Source organism: Phodopus roborovskii, unplaced genomic scaffold (genome assembly GCF_943737965.1).
Source record: "Phodopus roborovskii unplaced genomic scaffold, PHOROB, whole genome shotgun sequence".
In the NCBI taxonomy this organism is placed as follows: domain Eukaryota; kingdom Metazoa; phylum Chordata; class Mammalia; order Rodentia; family Cricetidae; genus Phodopus; species Phodopus roborovskii.
In genome coordinates this window covers 1-23,347 of record NW_026125277.1, presented here as the reverse complement: position 1 = coordinate 23,347, position 23,347 = coordinate 1, and the positions used below count along the sequence as shown (strand labels likewise).

General features: G+C 39.4%; 2 protein-coding genes across 2 annotated transcripts in view; one reads left to right on the top strand and one right to left on the bottom strand.

Annotated features, from left to right (window-relative positions):
- LOC127229351 (EVI5-like protein) overlaps window positions 1–9,328 on the bottom strand; it is a 106,390-nt gene extending 97,062 nt beyond the window's left edge. The window contains 2 exon segments of the mRNA XM_051194468.1: window positions 9,098–9,219; window positions 9,222–9,328. Coding sequence (XP_051050425.1) covers window positions 9,098–9,219; window positions 9,222–9,284 — 185 coding nt within the window. The 5' untranslated portion in view covers window positions 9,285–9,328.
- LOC127229346 (ubiquitin-conjugating enzyme E2 D2B-like) lies at window positions 1,219–2,047 on the top strand. Its single transcript, XM_051194454.1, is given in 2 exon segments — window positions 1,219–1,411; window positions 1,413–2,047. Coding segments are annotated over 2 exon segments (444 nt in total). The 5' UTR covers window positions 1,219–1,363; the 3' UTR covers window positions 1,809–2,047.
- Window positions 9,329–23,347: the final 14,019 nt, after the last annotated feature.

The following is a 23,347-nucleotide window of genomic DNA, read 5'->3' as shown; positions in this document are numbered from 1 at the left end:
AGTCCTACAACTGGACAGTGTGCAAAGACTGAGAGACACTGGAACACTCAGTCCTAAATGGGACATCTGCATCGAACCCCTCTGCTCAGGGCTCAGAGACTGAGGAAGAGGAGGCAGAAAGACTGTAAGAACACAGGGGAGGAAGACACCGAGGAAACAAGGTCTTCTAGACTCAAAAGGTGTGGTGCACATGTCAACTCAGAGACCGTGGCAGCACAGAGTCTACAATTGTCCAAGTCAGATAAGGTCCCAGTGCTGAGAGGGCAGGGTGAACACATCTACAATCCCTAACATAGAAGCTATCTCCAACTGACAACCACTTGCAAAGGAAAAATGAGTTTTCTACGATGGAGTCACTGGGTACATAAACCACACTTAAGGGCAGGGCCCACAATCAGCAGTAGACAGCCAATTCAGAACTAACTTATGGTGTTTTTACGGATTTTTGTTTTTAAACTGGTCTTTTACTTGGGTATTATGGTTTCCAATTTTGTGTTATTGTAGGTTTTATTTCTGTATCTGTGTTTCTTGTGCTTTTTAGTTTTTGCTGTTATTTATTCTGGTTTGTTTCTTCTTTTTACTTGCCTTTTTGTTCCTTAAACTAAGAGGGAAAACATTCGGAATGTAAATAGAGACCTGTCTTTTGTCACTGTAAGCTTTCCAAAATGTGTTTAAAATGTGAACTACTTAGTGAAAGATTATTTTGGTACCCTTTATAAAGAGAAGAGATGTAAGCATTTATCTGCTTTCTCAAGTTTCTGGTATATTCTAGAAATTTTTGGAATAATCTTTAAAACTCTAAAATCAAAAATTAAAAAGTGAAAGAAGTCCTTCTATCTGAGATTTGAAACATTTGTCTTTTCAGTCATCAGTAGTTGTTCAAAGTGAACCAGAGGTATTACGTGGTATCCTGGTGACAGCTGCATCATGACAGCATAGTACAACATATTACGAATCTGTGATGATGGTATGTTACAAAACAAACAATCATATCGTCCCTGATGCACTGTCACCTTCCCTGGCTGTCCCTTCCGCGTGGGTCTGTAGTAGCAGGCACAGACCGTGGCACGAGCCCACGAGCCCGGGCACGGGGTCCGGCGGAGGGATCTGCGGAGGAAGAGAGGCGCTTCTGCGGCAGCACAAGAAGGGCGGCTGCAGGGTGATGTGCCAACCGATGTGAAGACGGACACTGTGTCCACGGTGGCTGGCCCGGGGAGGGAGCTGAGTGGGCCTCGGCCCCCTGTGCATCCTGCCAGGGCCAGGCCAGAGGCGCCCACCTCCTCTTCTGCAGCTGATCCACAACCAACGAGGCTGCCTCAGCCCCTGCCTCGTCCGCCAGGGCCTACCACGACAGCCTCCCAGCATGGCTCTTAAGAGAATCCACAAGGAACTGAACGACCTGGCGCAGGATCCCCCCAGCCCAGTGTTCAGCGGGCCCCGTCGGGGAAGACATGTTCCACTGGCAAGCTACAATCATGGGGCCCAATGACAGTCCCTACCAGGGCGGGGCCTTTTTCTTGACAATTGACTTCCCAACAGAGTATCCCTTCAAACCGCCCAAGGTTGAATTTACAACAAGAATTTATCATCCAAATGTTAACAGTAACGGCAGCATTTGTCTTGATATTCTTCGCTCACAGTGGTCTCCAGCACTAACCATCTCCAAAGTGCTTCTGTCCATCAGTTCTCTGCTGTGTGACCCCAATCCAGATGACCCCCTAGTGCCTGAGATCGCTCAGATCTACAAAACAGACAGGGACAAGTACAACAGAACAGCTCGGGAATGGACGCAGAAGTATGCCATGTGACCAAAGAGATTATTGGCTATCCTCTACAAATAAAGCTAGGGGAACTCTGAAAGTCCTTCTGACTCCCATCTGACTGCTGTGAGCCCACACCGCACCCGTTTCATCCCTTCCTGGCGCACCTTTGTTCACCTGATCCGGTACAGCTGCAAGTTGTCCGCACCAGAAATACTGTACTGTCCTAGCACAGGAGTGCTCTCGAGGCATAACCAAGATGTGAGATTAAAAGTTTTCCTAACTGACTTAAATGTAACCAGTGTGAAGGGGGTGGTGGGTGCCCCTACACTGCTTAGAAGGGAGAAAGCCCCACAAATCTGCTGGAGTTTGTGAGATTGCTTTTAAGTGGAAGCCATTTAAATTTTTAAAGTTATGAAAAGTTAGGGTGACCATGAAAGTGTCTGTACTCATTTTATTCCATAACACCTAGAACTTAGATGAGCATTAGAGCCAACCAGATTAAACCCAACCCACCTGTACTTTAAGGTCTAACTGGTTAAGAAAAATAGATTGATGCTATTAGTCCATAAAGTGTGACTGGCTTTGTTCCCAAATCCTTTATACCTCCCTGACTCTTCAACCGCCTTTCTCTCCACATTCTTTAGTTTATTTGTGATTTCTCAGCACATACTTCACTAATAGCTCTTATTTTTCTTATGTTAACTGTTTAACCCATTTGGATATAAGAGTAAAAACTCCATTTGATGAAAAATAACATGTATAAAAGACCCAATGATTCCTCTGGGGCTTGTACATTCAATAATGATTAATCTGTGTAATAAACCAACTGTTCCAGCCATTATTTTTGTGTGAACAGGTTTTATTGCTTGAAGAACCTTGTTTGGCTGAAATTAGTAGATTTTTCACTCAGCCTTATTCATTTAAATTTGTCACATTTTTCAAATATGAAAGGATTTCAGTTTATAGTTTAAAAGATACCTTTAAAAGCAATTTTAGCCAGGCATTGTAGCACACACCTTTAATCACAGCACTCTGAAGACAGAAACAAGTATATCTCTTTGAGTTCAAGGCCAGCCTGGTGGTCTACAGAGTGTATCCCAGGACACAGAGATATACCCTGTCTCCAAAAAAAGAGGGGGGGAGGTTATTAAATATGATAGAGAAATAAACTTAAAGGGCTATGAAATAATATACAACCTCCCAGGAATAAAACTTAAATAAGAAACTTTCTTTATGAAACTAAGCTGTATTATACCAAAACCTTGTGAAACTCTTTGGTACACATATAAAACAAAAAAACATTACTATTACTGAGTTAAAGAGTACCTTTAACCAAACTTAGAAAACACCATCATACAGCAAGTCATTTACATAATGCACTTTTTACAGGATGTTAATCCAATTTCAAATTGTGTGTGTATACAGCGTGTGTGTGTGTGTGTGTGTGTGTGTGTATTTTCCCTCATCCATACTCTAGTAAAACAATATTTGAAACATGTCAACTGTGTTTGTCTGAAACCAGTCTTCAGCCATGTAGATGTTCTCTAGACAACAGATTCTTTAAAATGAATCTTTACTCATGAAGCATAATTTGATGCACGTTCATTAAGTACCTGATTAGACAGCTTACATATTTATTGGATACTCTGAACAGCTGTAAATTAGTCCATAATTTAACCATATAATTAAATAGATCCAACATACTGTTTCATAGTTAAATAATTTGTTTTCTCTTAATGTGACCAATAAAAGGTTTGGGCAGGAAGCTTGTTAGCATTGATCTAACAGCCTTAGGACAGCCTCCAAAAGAAAAGCATTGCTTGGTTTGGGGTTTTTGTTTTTTGTTTTTGTTTGGTGTGTGAGAGTGTAGGGAGGACAGCTCCACATGCTTTAACTGCCTCTACAGACCTTCCAGTGGGACAGGAAGGACAACTAAAAGAAACAACAATAATCCTCACTTACTAACAGACATACAAATGCATGTATACATGCACAAGTATCTTTTTAACCAAAGTTTTTCAAGTAAGTTTAATTTTAAATAAAATTTATAAATAAAAAAGTATTTTGTACACCCCCACATTGTTTTAAACCAGTTATTTTTACATGCATAAGAGTCACAAATATATCAAGATTCCAGTTTTGCAAAACACACCTATAATTCCAGCACTTGGAAAGCTAACATGGGAGGATGACAAGATCAAGACCCAGCTTGAACTATGTAATTAGACTGTCTCAATGCCCTTCCACAAAGAAAGTGTGAAGAAAAAAATTATAGATCTAATGTGGTATATATTTGTAATGCTAAAACATCGGAGGCAGGAACAGAAAGATCACTAGACGTTCACAGCCAGCCTGGGCTGTATAGTAAGCTGCACAGTCAGGTCTATGTGTGAGACTGTTTCCAAAAAACAAAAACACACACAAAACAAAAAACCCCTAACTAAATCATATACTTTAAATATACAGAAAATACACACACACACACACACACACACACACACACACACCGTAAAGCCTACAGCAGTGTAGTATCCTGGGCCTGCAAACTCATTTAGCTCTCATTGTAATACAAAAGTTTACAGGATCTATTGTGGTAAATGTCATACACAAGCATACTATTGTTCTATATGCCTTTTTTGTTTAGATACACAAATACCACTGTCTTATAACTGACTACATTATTTATACAATATACAGGTTTAGAGCCAAGAAGCAACGGGTAAGTTGCTTCTAACTGGCAAGCACACTCTAATGCTCACATTTTAGAAAACCATTTAACAGTGCCTCTCCTAGATCTATGTCATTAAATAGACATGGCATTCAAGAAAAGCATTTACAAATGCCTTAATAAGTAGACTTATAAAAAAATATATAATTAAAATAAAGTATCTTTGAATGTGGTTACATAACTTGGGAAGACCCCAAAACAGATGACCATGTTAATTTCAACATAATTAAGAAATTACAATAATGGTAGAAGACAAACTTAATGCTTGAAAGTCAACAATTTCCAGACCAGAGTCTGGGAACTGGGAAAAATAGGATGCAACATCACTGATACAGTCTGTGGGCACTGAGAAGTTCCTCTAAAACTTACTCAGTTACTTTCAAACATCCTTGTGGGCAGTACCAACAGTTTGAAACACAGCCTAAAGTTCAGAGGGGAAAAAAGGTAAAGAATACAGAAATTTGGCAACTATGAACAGATGACATTAAACACTATGAATACCAGATGAGATTTGGCTAACTGTTTTCCCGTGGTTATCAGAGCAAAACACAGCAGCAACCAGTCAGCATACAAACTAGTAATCTGCAAATTGCTAAGATAGTTTGCAAAGAACTAAGGCAGAAAAATGCTGTGCTAGGAAAACAGATGGGAAACTAACTATTCTGGCACTTAAAAGCAGAGAGTCTTATCGCAAAGTGAACAGTGTTTCCAGCATAAGATTCCAAGGTCTCTAATAATATCACACTAAAACAGGATATGAAACATGTTTGGAGAAAGAAAATAATTTGTCAATTAAACGGTTAGCAAATCAGTAAGATCTGGTTCTTTAAGTCTCTCTGGGCCTGCTATAACAAAATAATTGCATTAGGTATTTTATAAACAACAGATATTTATTCTTCACAATTCTGAAGTTGGGAAGTCCACACACTAAAATTCAAGTCTGACAAGGGCTGTTTCCCACTAACAGTGCCTTATATAACCATGTCACATGTGACAGACACTGCCAAAGGCTTCCTAAAGTCTCTTTTATAAAAGATATTAATTCCATCCATGAGAACAGAGCTTCCCAAAGGCTCGACGTATTATATTTCAGATTATAGAGTCCAACAAAGGAATTCTGTAGTCACAAACATTCAGACAATATGCCTGACTCATGCTTTCCTGTCAACACATACAAATTTCTCTCTGATCAGTAAAAAAAAAAAAAACAGAAAGCACAAGAGTTTAGCATAGAAAACATGACGTGTCAAAATGACAGCTCTGAAAACCCATTTCTTTCTTTGCTTTGTTTCTTTAGAACGACATCTCAAGTTCAAGATTCCTTTATACAAAGAACTGAAAATAAAGTAACCACCCCCTTAGTCAGACAGGAGGACTGACATCTGTAACCCAGCACTGGGGAGGCTGAGGCATAAATTATTACCATGAGTTTGAAACCAGCCTAGACTATGCAGCATGTTCTAGGAAATTCTGAGCTACAGTGTGAGACTCTAAATACTGCTTTCACAGAAAGAAAAAGAAAAGTAGAAAAACTCAGAAAAAACAAAACCAATTCAAATGAAATGCCATTTCCCTATAATATATATATATGTGTGTGTGTGTGTGTGTGTGTGTGCGCGCATTGTTTGTAATTTATATAGGTGTATATGTGTGTACACACAAACACACACACACACACACACACACACACACACACACACACGGCTCAAGTGGTTAAAAGCACTTGCTGCTCTTACAGAGGACAGGTTCAGGTCCAGCACACATGTTGGCTTACAGCCACAATTAACTCCAGTCCAGGAATTCCAACACCCTTTTAACCTCCACACCGATTGCACACACATTAGTCAGGCACTCACACATAAAAGAAACCTTTTTTTTAAAGATAAATTTTTGACATAGACTTGAAAGTATCTATTTTGCTTGAAAGCTTTTCATTTGTTAGTGAATTTTGCTGGATATTTTATAGAGGATATCCTTGGGGAAACTGAGGTAATGCTGTTTTTACACATTTTCTTAAGTATTTAATGAACATTAGACCATCTAGACCAGACTGTACAACCAACGGAAATATAATGAAGCCACTTATACAACTTTAAAATGTTCCAGGCAGTAGCTATGTTTTGAAAATTTAAAAAGTTACTAATTTTTATAATTTATTATTTTATTTATTTGGGTTTCTTTTTTTATTTTGAGATAGGGTCCCACTCTATAGCCTTAATTGGCCTGGTACTTGTAGTAATCCTTCTGCCTTCCAAGTGCTAGGTTTACAAGCATGAACTACCACACAGAACTACTTTATCCAATATAAAGAAAGTCATTTCAAAAGAAAAAATGTCATTTTAACATATAGTCATTATCTTAAAATTAATGTCACATTACTTTTTTCAAAAACCTGGTATAGTTTACACTTACCAGCATGACTAAGGCATATCTCAAGTGCCCAGTAGCCATGGGGTTAGTGGCTAAAACATTCAATAGTACAGATCAAGTGTAGACACTTAAACTAAGGTATCAAAGATTCACAGTAATTTTATTTTAAAAACATAAACTATATTTAGTATAAAAATGCTTCTGTTTTATCACTGTAATATTGTTCCTTGAAGGAAATACTAAAAAAGTAAACCAAGTAAAAGGAAATAAACATGGTTGCTATACCAAAATTTTAAACATTACAAATAGATAGTTCAAACTTTAAAACAGTAATATTTCCCCTTTGAACTAAAATGCATCATCACACTTGAAACTTACCTCCTTAAATTCATCTCTGCAATGTCTTTGTATTTTTATTATGAAAAAGAAAAACATTTTAACACAAACTAAAAAAGCTGTCCTATTTTAACTTAAGCCTATCAATTATTAACTTTCTTCAAACAAATCTTTGATATTACACTGAGCCATTTCTTCACATTTTGGAGGGATTGCCATGTACACTTGCTTTTTTTAAAGAAATAGTTGTAATAAAACCATATAAAGGAAAATAATTTTCTATTGTCATGCTCCTTACATTTTCATTTTCCAAAAACACTGTCCCTATTTTCCATCTCATAAATCAGTTAAAGACACAGAGTAGCATCTCCATGTGGGGAAGGAATCATACAAGCTAAATAAGAATATCTACTGTGGTATATCACAGGCAGCAATTCTGTCAAGTACCTTCTACTTTTAGACTTGTAAAATACACTTCCTTACCAGATCAGACAAATGATAGATAGGGTAGAAAGGCAAAATCGGAGGAAGAAAGCTAAACCTTCAGGTATGACATTTTATTTCGGCTGTTGTTGTTTTTAAAAAATTAAATATATCTTTTGCTGGGCCTGGCATGGGCTTTGATAACTCAAAAACCACCCTCAGTGCACATCTAATCTTTTCCAAGACCATTCCACCAATTAGGGATCAAGCATTGAAATATAAGAGCCTGTAGGACATTCTTGTTCAAACTATCACAGGAGACTAATATCTGGTTTCCAAACCTATTACAAAGCTGTAATAAATAAGGCAATACAGTATAATCTTAAGACCAAAAAGTAACATATGAACAGAATGAAATTGAGTGCAGATACAGACTCAAACATCTATAAACAACTAATATTTAACTAAAGTATCTGGGTAATTATGATCAGGCAAAGAAAGGATCTAGGATTTAGTCTCAGCACTGGGGGAGACAGGCAGGGGGGTTCTGGGACTTGGAGGCCACCTTGATCCACATAGGGAGTTCCTTAACAGCCACAGAGCTACACAAAGGAAACCCTGTCTCAAAAAAAAAAAAAAAAAAAAAAAAAAAAAAAAAAAAAAAAAAACCATTAAACTGTACATTTTAAATATATGTGTATCACATGAGTTACACATCAAAACAAAGCTATTCAAAATTATCCTTGTCACCCTTAAAGCTGTAGTATTTACCTGCTTTGCCAGGCACTAAAGACTATTGTCCCTTACATCCTTTTGTGGATGATGGTTCAAAGAGTCCTAGAGTTCATTCTGTAGACCAAGCTGGCCTCACACTGAGAGACCTCTGTCTCTGCCTTCTTGAGTGCTGGAATTACAACCATGTACCCACACCTAGGTCCAGAGAGTTCAAAGTTTAACAACAGAGTAAACAGGCACAAAAAGATCCAGAGTCCTAGAAGAAGAAACAATTACTGTATCTCATACTCCTAATGAGAATTGGATACCTTGCTTTCTACAGGATTTCCCACTCTAAAAATACAAATCGGACATTCATACTAGACTGAATTCTTTTATATTTTAACCAAAGGTAAGTACTTAGAAAGTCTGAAATAAAAAAGTAGGGATGGGAGCATAGGTCACTGGGGGAGTGTCTAACTTAGCAAGGCCTGAGGGTTGAATCCCCCAATAAATAAAAAATGCTAGTTTGCCCTTAATAATTCATAAAATTCAAGGACGTAGAGACTGCCATACTAAGAGTGTTATTAGCTAAAGGTAAATCTTAGTCTTAGACTAACCTCCTCAAAGAAATGTTGGAAAGTGTCTGTTCAGTAATTCTGATAAACAAGGAGTCAAATATGCTCAGTAGAAATGAATATTTAAAATTGATGGTGGTTTGATTTATATGATAACCAACAAGAGAAAAGTCCAGCAATTTCACTCACCGATTTGTTCCTCCAGCTTAGCCAGGAGTTCTAAGTCGTCTGGACTCAACTTTGATGGGGAAGAAGGTGACAGTGCCGGTGTTGACAGTGTGGTAGATGAGGATGTAGTGTTGTAGGGAAGCAGACGGGGCTTGCCACCTGACTGGCCATCTGACTGACTGTATGCGAGACTGTGCTCTTCATCCATGAGAGAGTAGAACTCAGCTTTTCTGCAACCTTGTCTGTAGCCACCTAACAACAGAATAAAAAGTGTATTTTAGTTGTATTACAATCATTGCCAGAAACTCAGTGATTCTACAAAATTTTACTCAAAAACTCATTGAGGTGGTAAGGGTTAAACCTGTTTTTGCTACCATTATTCTACCACCCAGACTTTGAAACTTCCTTTCTTTACCTTTCTCCTTTCTTTTTAAGGATCCATTCATTTCATTTTCATGTGTTTACCTGCATATGTGTATATACACCACATATACACCCCTGATACCCACAGAAGCCAAGAATGTGTCAGCTCCCCTGAAACTGGACTTCCCATCCATGGCTGTGAGCTGCCATGCAAGTACTGGGAACCAAACTCGGGTTCTCCACAAGAACAGTAACTGCTTTGTATACCAGGCTACCCTCAAGCTGACAGACATCAGCCTGCCTCCGACTCCCCAAATGCTGGGATTAAAGGTGTGTGGCACCACAGCCTGCTACAACGCTTCTTACGAAGAGCTTCTGGGCTGGCAAAAATAGCTCAGCAAGTAAACACAATGCACTTGCCATGTAAGCCTAGCACCTGAGTTTGAGCTTCAGAATTCACATAAAAGGTGAAAGTGAGCAGAACAAACTCCCACAGTTGTCCTTTTGTCCTCCACACATGACTATGTGTGAAATACACATACACAGTAATTTTTTTTAAAGTCTTGATTGTGACATAGGTAGCCATAAAGATTACAAGCCAAGCAGTACTTGTCTGATCTTTGAGAAAACCTCATCTTATATGACAGGGAAAAGCAAAAGCACTGTAAACCATCTTCTGAATTAATATAATATCAACCACCTTAAAGTCTATTAATTCCATTAATTCATTCACAGATACTAAAACACAAATGCATGCACAAAACCATGCTTGACTTAATGACAGTAGATAGTACTCTTTATTACAGATTGTCCAAAGCTATGAAATGGTAGTCTCTCCCCACAACCTATACTTCAACCTAGTATTAAAACTCTGTGCAGGGAAAGGGTAATATGGAAAAGAAATTCTAAGCCATATTAAGCCATTCAACATAGCAGTGAAGCATCCTAATACAGACTCAGTTTCAAGTACTGATGGGGCAGGAATCTACCTCTTACTTTTGCTTAGCTTTCAGTACCCCCTCCCTACTAGAATTTCTTTCCTTCTGAAATAGGTATTACAGAAGAGGGCTATCTGGCCACAGATACTGAGGAGAAAGACCACAAGAAAAACAAGCAGGATAAAGAATGGAACCCAAAGCAAAGAAGTATGGGGCAGATAATTTATTCAGCTTGCTTCCTTCCAGATATCTCACCCTCACCTCCAAACAACTGCTGCCAAACGTTCACTTAGAGGAATCAAGAATACTATAAGCCAGCCAGGCGGTGGTGGCACACACCTTTAATCCCAGTTTGAGGCCAGCCTGGTCCACAGAGTGAGATCCAGAACAGCCAGGGCTACACAGAGAAAGCCAGTCTTGAAAAAAGAAACAAACAAAAATCTAAAGCCAAGTATAGAAACCTAATGAAGACAAGATAGTGACTTTACACTATTGACTCCATCTACAAAGAAAAATCTACAAGTTTAAGTGTGCAAATGACATTAATTTGCATTCTGGACACACAGAATAATACCTAAAATCAGAAAACTTAACATATGGTCGGAGAAGCTCCAGAGATCCCTAAACCACAGACTTTGCTGTGAAGACACCACACATGTGGGCAGCAGGACAGAGAAATAAAGGTGGACAGGAACTAGAAGCATCTTCCTGTACTGGCTCACGTGCACAGAGTTGCTCAAGCCCTGCCCTCCAGGCGTCATCTGACAGTTGCTCCAGGCCTGCCCACCACACAAACCTGAGGACCTGAGTTCAAGCCCAAGATTCCAACCTCAGCAACATGAAACGCTGTCTCAAAAATAAATAAATAAAATTCTAAAATGGCTTTTAGTTCTGATCTTTTACATCTTTGTAACTCAAATTCACAATGTGCCTAACCCTTTTCTTTCACCTGCTCTAGGCTTCACTGGAGCTTTCCCTCCATTCTCATTCTCTGAGCTAGAAGCCCCTAAAACCAGCGACTTCACCCTTCCTTTCTGACGGGCATGGTTTCTAACTTAACTCTATTGTGGCCTGACAGCACAAGTTAAAGACCATTTCAGGTGGTCTGGTCTTGGGTTTACCCCCACAAGCTCAGAACAGTATGTTCTGCACTCATCAAGTTAACCCAGTGCTAACTGCTCAGTGATGGGCACACTGAAAGGGGACTGAACTCTACAATTCCTAGAGTGGATCCGCTTTCACACTCAAGTTCCAGGTTTTGCTTGTTGGTTAGCTCTGTGCTAAGGCAGGGTCATATGTGGGTTCACTAGCTTGCTTTGCCCGATGAGTGTAGTGTCTTTTTTGACAATGACTGTAATGTCTTTTTGAAGAAATGGCTATATTTTGTTAGTGCAAGGACTGTCTTTCTTCCTAGTATCTTCATCAACTCTGCTTTATCTAAAATTAAGATAGCTACTTCAATTTTCTTTTGATTATTCAACAAAAGTCCAAAAGGCAAAGAATTATGTAAAGCTTGGTGGGGCTTATTTGTAATGCCAGCACTCTGGAAGTTGGAGGCGAGGTGGATCCCAAATTGAAGGCCAGTTATATAATGAGATCTCAGCACCTCAAAAGAAAAAAAAAATCCGCAGAGACAAGAGTGAGTTCAAGACCAACCTAAACTGCAGTACCAGGACAGTCAAGGCTACACAAAGAAACCCTATGTTAGCAAGAAACCAAAAAATAAAAAGAAAAATAATTAAAAAAGGAAAAAAGAAGAAATACAACTTTGTATATAAAAGGATGGGCTCCCCTTCTGAACAAGAGTTTTTTCCAACTATTTTACTGAGTTAAAAGTCCTACCAACACAATGAAGTTTTAAATGTTTTTTATTTTAAGTATAGGTGTTAGTATTCAGGTGTCTGTACTGGCCCGTCCTTGAGGTTCTGACAGGATCTGTGCCTATTCAATATGTTCCCCTTTGAAGGGGCCCCTGTCCCTCCCCTCCCATCCTCCCTCCCCTCTCTCTGTGTCTCTCACCCCCCCTTTCCCCCCTTTCCTCTCTCCTGCTGATGCTTGTCTCCCTCCCCTCCCTTTTCCCTTTTCCCTTTTTATGATCCCTTTTCCTAATAAAAAAAAAAAACTCCTCTGCTTGAATGGCCTACACACACACACACACACACACACACACACACACAGATCCACCTGCCTCTGCCTCCCAAGTGCTGGAACTAAAGGCATCCACCACCACTGACCAGAATAATTAATTCTTGATTAAAAGTGGAAAATTAATTCACATCCATTAAAAGAATGAAACACAAATACGTTCTAGAACATGAATTATCCTAAAATCAGTATAGTATAATGAAACAGTTGAATCAAGAACTGCATAGTATGACTCCATTTGCATGAAACTGCTCCAGATTATTATTTTAATGGGTGTGGTATTTATGCTGCCATTTGTTTAACTGTGATTCGATCAATGTCTTTGCTTTAGACAACAATGGCCTAATAAAGAGCTGAATAGCTAATATTGAGGCAGGAAAAAAGGATGGAGTTTGGGAATGGTAGACAGAGAGAATAAATAGGAAAATCTGGGAGAAAAAGATAGAAGAAGGGAGGACATCAGGGGCCAGCCAACCACCCAGCCATGGAGTAATAGTGGAAAGTAAGATACAACAGAAATTTAAAAAAAAAAAGGCCCCAAGTAGTAGAGTAATTTAAACTAAGGAAGCTGAAAGAAACAAGCCAAGCTAAGGCCAGGCATGAATGGGCTCCATATGTATTTATTTGGGTGCTGGTGGTAAAGAGGGGGAAGAGTAAACAAACAACATGAACTGTCCAGAACAAACAATCCATAGAAAGCAGACTGTTGAGGGAGAGGGGATAGGAGCAGGAGACAAGCAGCAACACCCAAAGATTAGAGTGGTGTCTCAATGAGGTAAAAAGAACTTTTTTTAAATTGGCACAATAGTTGCATGTATTTCCAAACATGCTAAAGGCCACTGAATCATACTTAGGTCAATGGTTCTCAACCTGTGGATCACAACCCCTCAGCAGCTGAACAACCCTTTCACAGGGATCACATAAAACCATCAGAAAACACATATATCCACATTTACAATTAACAATAGTGATTAGTTACAAAGTAGCAATGATTGGGGTCATTACAACATAAGGAACTGTACTAAAGGGCTACAGCATTAGGAAGGCTGAAAAACACTGCTTAGAGTGAATGATCAAGGAGGAGTAAACTATTGTCATGTGAGACTTTTCCTGAGACGAAACAAACTTCTATTCACCTCAATCAGGAACTCACCACAGAATCAAATATCACCGAAATCCAACGGGGTGAACCAGTGAGTTCATTAGGATTACTTACAGGAATAAGGATGAGGAGGCAGGGGTAGGGACAACTCAAAGGCAGCTTCATCACCAAAAAAGAGGAACCCTTGAGATCATTGCACTGCTTGCAGAGAACAGCAGGATAGTCTGTTCTCAGCTGTTCTTACTGTTTGTATCCTTGAGGGAAAGGGATAGACACAGACCATTTGACTCTGGTCAGTTTCAGGGATGTCCTAAGACTCTATGAGCTGCCTGTAGTTCTACATTTAAGGCTAAGGCCCCGAAGATTTCCCTCTTTCATCTACTGGTATCATTCTCGTTGAGATCTTTAGGGCAGCCATGCTAAGAGACTTCATAGGTGCAGCTACTGTGACATTGCTAGGAAATGAAATTCAACACCAAATTCCCTGTTCCTCTGGCTTTACAATAATTTTTGCTCTCTTCCACTATGATCCTGAGCCTTAGGCACAAGAGTTGTGTTCTAGCAGTGGAGGCTGGGCACTAACTACAAAGAGGTAAACCCTAAAATCATATGATAAGGTAACTATACAGATGACTGAGCAGGTTGTACTGATATATTTGGGAATATGTAACACAGAGAGAAAGAGAGACTAAAAAACAAATTGAGGCCATAAATTTGAGAAGACAGGTAGAACATGGGAAGGACCAGAGGGTAAAAACAAAGTAATTATATTTAATTTCACAAACTAAAAAGATTAACAAGAAAAAAATTAAAAATAAAATGAGTAAAACCCCCAAAAGGCAAACACCACCAAGCACTGCCCTCAGATTTTTTAAGACACTGCTCTGTTGTCTTAGGACCCTAGAACTCTATGCATGTGACTAGTACATTATTTACACAAATGTAGGTGTCTGCACACACATGTGATGCATGCTGGAACCAGAGTTGGTGATGGGTTTTCCCAACTGGTCCCCCTTACATCTTCTCTTGAGGTAGGGTCTCTCAATGAACCCAGAGCTCACCTAGGGCTCATACTGGCAAGTCAGTAACCTCCCGGACCCATCTCCTTCCCACCCACCCACCCGTCCAGACTTACAGACGAACACCACTACTCAGCTTCTGGAAGGACAATGGGAGCGAACTCTGGTCCTCAAGTGTGAGAGGCAGGCACTTTTCCACTGATCACATGGTAATCTGAGATGTGTTTGTTTTAGTCAGTGTGCTGCCTAGTCCTTTTTTTTTTTTTTTTTTTTTTTTTTCCAAGACAGGGTTTCTCTGTATTGCTTGGAGCCTATCCTGGAACTCACAGAGATCCACCTGCCTCTTCCTCTAAGTGTTGAGATTACAGGCGTGTATAACTAGGCCAGAAGCAACACTGATTTTTTTTTTTTTTTAGCTTTGTTCTATGATACAGTTCTATGTGCCATGAATTACACTTCATGTTATAATTATCCTGTTACTTTTAATATTTCTGTTTTCCTTTTCTCTACCATTTGCTAGAATGTAGTCTGACATAAAGCTGGGTAATACAACTGTTTATAATTAACAAAGATGGAGGGTTTACTGTAACAAATATACATGTATTTGTACAATGATTTTACACCCCCCCAAGACCCTCTTAAATTTTAACATTTAATTTTTATGTGTATGAGTGTTTTGCCTGTACCCAGAGGTCAGAGAAGGGGATGTCAGATTCCCTAGAACTGGAGAATGTAATCCGGTGAGCAACCATGTGGGTATTGGAGATCTAAACCTAGGTCCTTGTAGGAGCATCAAGTGCTCTTAACTGCTAAGCCGTCTCTCCAGCCTTCACAGTACCATTTTCATCCATGCTCCATTGTCTCTCCCATTTTAGTTTGTCTTCCTCCTCAGACTCCAAATGAGAAAATATGTTTGTAGTCCCAGGGGGATTTGTTTTCATTTTTTGTTTTGTATAAAGTCTCTCTAAAGTGTAGCTCTGGCTGTCATGAAATTCACAGCAACCAGACTAGCCTCAAAGCACAGATCTGCCTGTGTCTGCCTCCCAAGTGCTGCCATCAGATTAAAGGGTACACCACCATGCCTACATCTGTTTGAGACTGGCCTGTAGCTGAATGTTTTTCTCTATCCCACTGGTCCCCCTGGACCAGTTCCTCTCAGCTCTTGGGTACCTGTGGCCATTTATGAAATAATCACTCAGAGCTTAATATTAAATATAATTGTTTGGCCAATGGGCTCAGGCTTATTACTGGCTCTTTCTAGCAAATTAACCCATTTTCAGCAGAAAGGGGATGGGCTGGGTTAGGTGGGAAGATGGGATAGGAGGGTGAGGGAACTGGGATTGACATGTAAAAACAACCTGGTTTCAAATTCTAAAGAAAAAAAAAACAAATAATAAATTAACCCAGTTCTTAGTAATCTGTATATCACCATGGCTTACCAGTAATGTTCTGGCATCTTACCCCTTTGGAGGCTACATGGCATCTCTGAGTCTGCCTCCTTTCTTTATCTGTACGAGATTTCCTGTCTGCTTTTATTTTGTTTGGCCATTGGCCAAATCAGCTTGATTTATCAACCAATAAAAGAAACACATATAGCCAGGCAGTGGTGGTACACATCTTTAGTCCCAGCACTCGGGAGGCAGAGGTAGACCAGACAGGCTCCAAGCTACAGAGAAACCCTGTCTCCAAAAAAAAAAAAAATAAAAAAAAGGCAACACAGCAACACTATTCACAGCATACAGAAGTACAGAAGGACATCCCAGATCATTGACCTCTGATGACATAACATGATGACTTTCAGGTTCCAAACATTTTCCTGGAAACATGATTGCAATTCTCTTTTATGACTGAACAAAGCCCTACTGTCTATATATAAAATTTTTGTTAGCCAATTGTCTTAGTGTTCTATTGCTCTGAAGACACACCATGACCAAGACACCTTGTAAAAGAAAGCATTTAACTGGGGGGCTTGCTTACAACAGCAGAGGGTGATTCTGTGGCCACCATGGTGGGGAGCATGACAGCAGACAGGTAGGAATGGCTGAGAGCTTGCATCCTGTGGAGACATGGAGGTGGGAGGAGGAGAAGGAGGAGAAGGGGATACCCATGTACCTGAATGCTTGGTTCCCAGTGGCGGACTACTGGGATGGTTTCAGAACTGTGTCCTTGCTGAGGAAGTATGTCAATAGGGTGGGGGTGGGGTGGGCTTTGAAGTTTCAAAAGCCTACCCAGGCTCACTCTCTCTTACCTGTGGCTTGATGTAAAGCTTATTTCTACACTTTCTAATTCACTGCTCACCTTTCTGTTTCAGCACCACTACCAAGCTGGTTTTGTTACCACAGTTACACAGTATAAAAATCAATTAATGTGATACCTCCAGTATTGCTCTTTTTGCTCAGGATTATTTTACCTATTCAGCTCATTTCCATGCAGATATTGGGGTGTTTTGTTTTTTTGTTTTGTTTTTGTTTTTTTCTATCTATCAAATACCATTGGAATTTTGATGGGGACAACAATGAATTTATGTATCACTTTCTGCAATAAAGTCATTTTCACAATATTAATTCTGCCAAGCCATGAACACAAGCAGTCTTTCCAATTTCTACTGCCTTCTACTTTCTTTCTCCAGTGCTTTGTATTTTTCATTGTAGATTTCAACAACTGTGGCTAAGTCTATACCTATGTTTCGTGTTTTCTTTTGAAACTTCAGTATCTGGAATTTTCACAAGTTTTCAGGGAGTTCTCCCTGGTATAAAGGCGTAACAGAAAAGTTACTAATGTTCACATGTGAATTTTGTATCCTGCTACGCTGCTGGAAGTTTTTTATCAGATCTTAGTCTTCTAGCAGAGCAGTTAGCCTTTTAATTATAGGAATAATCAGATCTGCAAACAAGGATAATTTAACTTTTCTTTCCATAGCTGTATCACTTTATTTCACTCTCTTGCCTTATTGCTCAGGCAAAGATCTCAAGTACTATAGTAAAGAACAGCAGTGACAAAAGATGCTTCTCTTGTTCCTAATTATAGAAGAATTTGTTTTCCTTCCTTACCCATCTTAAAATGTTTTTGATTTAGTGAGTTTTTGCATTCCTTTCATAGTTTGCTTTCTATTGCTATGATAAAACACCATGACCAAAAACAACTTGTGGAGGAAAAGGTTTATTTTAGCTTCTAGTTTATAATTCATGATGAAGAAAACTCAGGCAGGAACTCAAGCAATAATCTGGAAGCATGAACTGCATTAACATTTGGAAGAGTTATTACGCCATCATACATTTCCAAAGTTCCAACATGGTCGTGATGGTCACAGATTGTTTAACACTATCTACACCAACTCAACTATCTCCCATTAGAACTCTGCAATTTTATTGAACCCAGTGTTGTTTCAAGGTGGTGGGCTGGAGGCTGATGGAAGTTAAATGACATTCACAGAAGAGAAGAGGAAAACCAAGGCCAAGACCATGCAGGATGGACAGTTTTCAAAATCTTTATGGGGGTCTTCTTAGACGAGCCTTTTCACTGGGTTAGTCTTCATTGATGTTTTGCTCCAGATTCATTTAGACACAGAAAATGCTGGGTATATCTAATCTGCCCATGATAGAGGCGTTGCAGAATATTATTTAAAGGTGTGCTACATTTGTTTAGGTTAACTTGTCTAATGATTTTAAGATGTGATGCTTTTGTTTAAGTTGCATATGTTTAACCTGTGATTCTTGCCTGTCTAAAATACCTGATGGTCTAATAAAGAGCTGAATGGCCAATAGTGAGGCAGGGGAACGGATAGGCAGGACTGGCAGTCAGAGAGAATAAATAGGAGAAAAAGAGAAAAAGAGAGAGGAAGAAGCAAAATAGAACAAGGAGAGGAGGACATCAGGGCCCAGGCACACAACCAGCCACAGGGTAAGAGTGAAAGTAAGATATACAGAAGTAAGAGAAGGAAAAAAGCCCAGGGCAAAAGGTAGATGAGATAATTTGAGATCTAGAAATAAGCCAAGCTGAGGCTGGGCATTCATAAGAGTAAGTGTCCATGTTGGTAGCAGAAGCAGGCTGCTGGGGGCTCATATTTTGAACAGCAAGCATCAAGCAGAAAAAGCCCTGGAAATGGTAGTGAAGGCTTTGAAACCTCAAAGCCCACCCCCAGTTATGTAGTTCCTCCAACAAGGTCACACCGCCTAAGCCCCAAACAATGCCATTAATGTAGTCCAAGTTCACACACCTAAGACTAGGCTAAACATCTCATTCAAACCATCACACAAATATCAAAACTTTATCTGCAATCTTGCTTGCTCTTTCAGCCCATTTTAAGCTGACTGGAATGAATGGCTATAATTCTACAGATCTCTCCTAATTACACTATTACAAATTGTGGTAATCTTTCCTGTTGTGGTTTAAATGAAAACAGCTCCCAAAAGTTCATAGGGAATGGCATTATTTGAAAGTATTAGGACATGTGGCCTTGTTGAAGGAGGTGTGGCTTGTTGAAGAAGTGTGTCACTGAGGCTCAGAAGCTCAAGCCAGGTTTAGTGTTTCTCTCTCTTCCTGCTGCCTGCCAATTCAGATGTAGAATTCTCAGCTCCGCCACCAGGTCAACTGTAAACCAGCTCCAATTATAAGAGTTGCTGTGGTCATGGCTTTCTTCACAGCAAAACAAAAAAATCCCCTAAGTCTCATGCTTTGTTTTGATTTAGTGCTGAGTAGTAAAGCCAACATCCTCAGATTCCCCATCCCCTTTTCTATAATTGTGCACATATGTATATGTGTGTGTGTGCGTGCATGTGTCTTCTGTATGTATATGACTCTATGTGTGTGGCTGTCTGTGTGTGTATGACTGTGTGTGACTGAGTGTGTGTATGACTGTGTGAGTGTGTGTGACTGTGTGAGTGTGTGACTCTATGAGTGTAACTGTGTGTCACTCTGAGTGTGTGTGTATGTGTGTGTTTGTGTATGACTGTGTGTCTTTTGTATGTGTATGACTCTGTGTGTGACTGTGTGAGTGTATGTGTATGACTGTGTATGTGAGTGTGTGTGTGTGTGTGTTTGGGTATGTGTGTATGTGTGAGTGTGTGACTGTGTACATCAGATGACAACTTTGTGGAGACACCTACTTTTTCACCTTCTACTTTTTGAGTTCCAGGATGAAATTCAAGTGGTCAGGATTCCACAGCAAGTGCCATTTTCCATGCTCCCACTGACAGAGGCACAGACACATACAAATGTGAGATGTGGAACCACAAAAGAAAAAAACTAAACTGGCAAGCATCCTTCCAGTAAGGTGTTCCTTTAAAATTTTCAGATTTAAGCAGGAGTGGTACCTGAAAAATGACTTCAACGTTGAATTGCAATGATTCCCTCAGAATATCAAGGATCAACAAGAAAAGAGAGCCAAACTGAAGCAAATGAAATAAATGAAATATTCCTTTAAGAAAAGGACCTGCTACCGCAAAGGTCTGGCACTGTGTGAAGTAAGTACTCTGGCCACCCCTACAATGAAATAAAAGCTATGGGAAGTAACTTCTGGTGGGGGGGGGAGAGGTTTAAAATAATGATTTTAAAATTTTTTCCAGAACAGGATAACCCCTCAAAGCTCTAGGTCAAGACCCATATAAACCCTGAAGCCAGGCTGAGTTCACGCTGTGCTTCACTCAACTAAATAAGAACTTCTATAGTGCACAGGGCCACAATTTTTCTACCTCCTCTCCATATAAATTAGCATTTTAAAATACCTGAAGAGAATTTCTGTAGAATCTGTTGTGAAGTATCACTTTAAAATGTAGGGATGGGCCAGGTGGTGGTAGCACATGCCTTTAATTCTCTTAACTACTTGCTTCTTTAAAAGATAAATGGAATTTCCAAAAATATTTACTCCATTTCTATTTGTGTGTGTACACACATACATATCAGATATGTCAGATCCCTGAAGCTAAAACTAAGGTGGTTGTGAGCCATCCAATATGGGCACTAGGAACTGAACTCAGAACCTCTGGAAAAGCAGCAAGTGTTCCTAACAAATGAGCCATCTCTTCAGTTCAGGAGGCAGAGGTGGCAGATGTCCGTGAGTTCAACAGGGCTATGTAGAGACCTTGTCTCAAAGAAACAAAACAATAAAATTAAATAAATAAATATGTAAGACTTGTAGTTCACTGGATTTTTTTTCCTTTAACTAGTGTGGTTATATTTTGTTTATGAATCTAACAAAGCTTGCCCTGAAGTTCACGGTGCAAAGCTAGCCACACAGGCCCAGGCACTCAGGAGACAGGCAAACAGATCCGTCTCTGGATTTCCATATTAATACCGATTAAAATTTGTGCAAACCTAGTCACAATGAGCCTTAATAAAATCAAACACTAAATCACACTTTGTCTTTCTTCCCTCTGTTTTTAAGTCTTGGGAACAGGGAATTTGCATACAGCCCTCCCCACCTCCACACCTACCATTATGCTGAAAAATGGACAATTGGAGGCTATTAAGCTGGGTTTTCCTGGACTTAACCAAATTTCCTAACACAATGGTCTAACCTACTACAAATGTACCAGGCTACTTAACAACCTCTAAACCTTATTTGTGCAATAGACCCTTCATATTTTCAAAACAGCAACCAAGTTGAGTCTTTAATTTTATTCTCATCTATTACAGGGAATTCCAAATAAATATGTCACGTAATTTCTCATAGATTTATTCTCAGAGGGTAAAGAAGTTTGCTACCCAACCCAAGTTCAATCTCTGAAGCCCACATAAAGGTGGAGAAATCTACATAACTCTTCACCTCCATTCATGTGCCATAAAACACACATGCCTACATAAATCATATACATATACAAATATTAAAATTTTGAGTATTTTAATTTAAAATCCATCCTTAATTAATTTCAAGTTGTCTTCTCACCATCAAATGATAGGTTGAGTCTTCTAAACTACTATGCTATACCTGAAGATACATTTTCTCTTATCTTTCACAAGATACCATGTTACATGATTGTTTACTAAAGCCACAATTTTATCCAGTATTCACTAACACTGCTACAGAATACATTCATTTGTAAAGCCCTTGAGTTTATCTTTAACATGGCAATATATCATTTCAGCATCAATTTACAGTCAAAATCTGCATCCTCATTTCTACACCAGTGCTTTAAAAGACTTCTCCATGAGCTGGGAGGTGGTGGCGTACAACCTCTAGTCCTAGCACTTGGGTGACAGATCTGTGTAAATTCAATGCCAATCTAGTCTACAGAATGAATACCAAGCAGCCAAGGCTCTTGAATAGAGATGGGTGGGTGGGTGGATAGGTGGGTGGGGTGGGTGGATGGGTGGGGTGGGTGGATGGGTGGGGTGGTGGGTGGGTGATAGATGAGCCTTCGCTGTGAATAAAAGCCAGAAAGCCATTACACAAGAAAGTCAGTTCAATCCTAATTCTCATCACCAATCATGAACACAGAGAACTAGCAAGTCCCTCAGGAATCTTAACAATGAGCTTGTAAGACAATCAAGAGCAAAACTGACAAAGCCCAGACCAGTTTAACCAGCTTTTAGGAACATTTTTCAGAACACAGCTGAATGTTGGATAAGCACAAAGAACAATGAACAAGTACTAAACCCACATTGTCTTTGGTCCCTTAAAAACGTAAATGAACTGCAATGATGTGCTCCCATGTGCCAAGCAACAAAAACTGGACAGTGCAGACTGCACAGCAGGGAAAAATCAAGTACAATTACAATAGACAGCTGGAAATGCAAGTAAATAGCAATCAAGATGTAGTAATGAGAGGTCCTCTCTGGAAAAACTGAAGAGACCAAAGTCAACACATTCTACCTGCAAAACACAAAATTACCTGATATGTCTCTACGAGGAAGACATCAGGGCCACCAAGATAACTTAGTAATTGCCAAGCCATTCTTGACTGACATCCTGAACATTATATATCAACATAAAAAACAATTGTGATGTAGCAGAATAGTAAGGACCTTGTACCATGGTGAACAATTTTTGTGTTGTTAAATCTTGTTAAAAAGTATTGTGAAGAGTAGCATAGGGGCCAAAAAAAAAATCTACTTAGCACAAATCCAATTTCATAAAGCTAGCTGTATATAGAAAATGACAAGACAAGACTTAAAGGTACATCCTGGGCTAGGGAGAAGTTCACTGGGCAAAATGCATGACACAAACATGAGGACTACCCTTATGGACCGCACAGCACCCAAGTAAATGGCCGCATGAAATGTCAGTCCTCTTTAAGAAAACAGGGAGTTCCCCTAGCCAGATGAACCTCCTCAGTCATTTCTGTGTTTAGTTGAAGCCCCGCCTCAATGAGTAAGGTGGAAAGTGATCAGCTACAAGCACACACATGGCACCCACACATGTAAACATGTATACACACACCCACACACTACATACACACAAAAGGTGTATATTTTAAATTAAATAAGCTTGGTAGGCCATCTGCAGATGCAGACGCGAGACGGATCTCTGAGTCTACAGAGCCAGCCTGGTCTACAGAGTGAGTTCCAGGATAACCAGGTCTAAATAGAGAAACCCTGTCTCAAAAAAATAAAATAAATTTTATATATAAGATTTAATTTAAAAAAAAAACAAAAACAAAAAAAAACGTATTATTTCCACCTTAACAGGAACTGCAGAGTGAAACTCTGACCAAAAAAAAAATTTCTAATCCTAGCACAAAGCAGGCAAGGTCTCTGAATTCA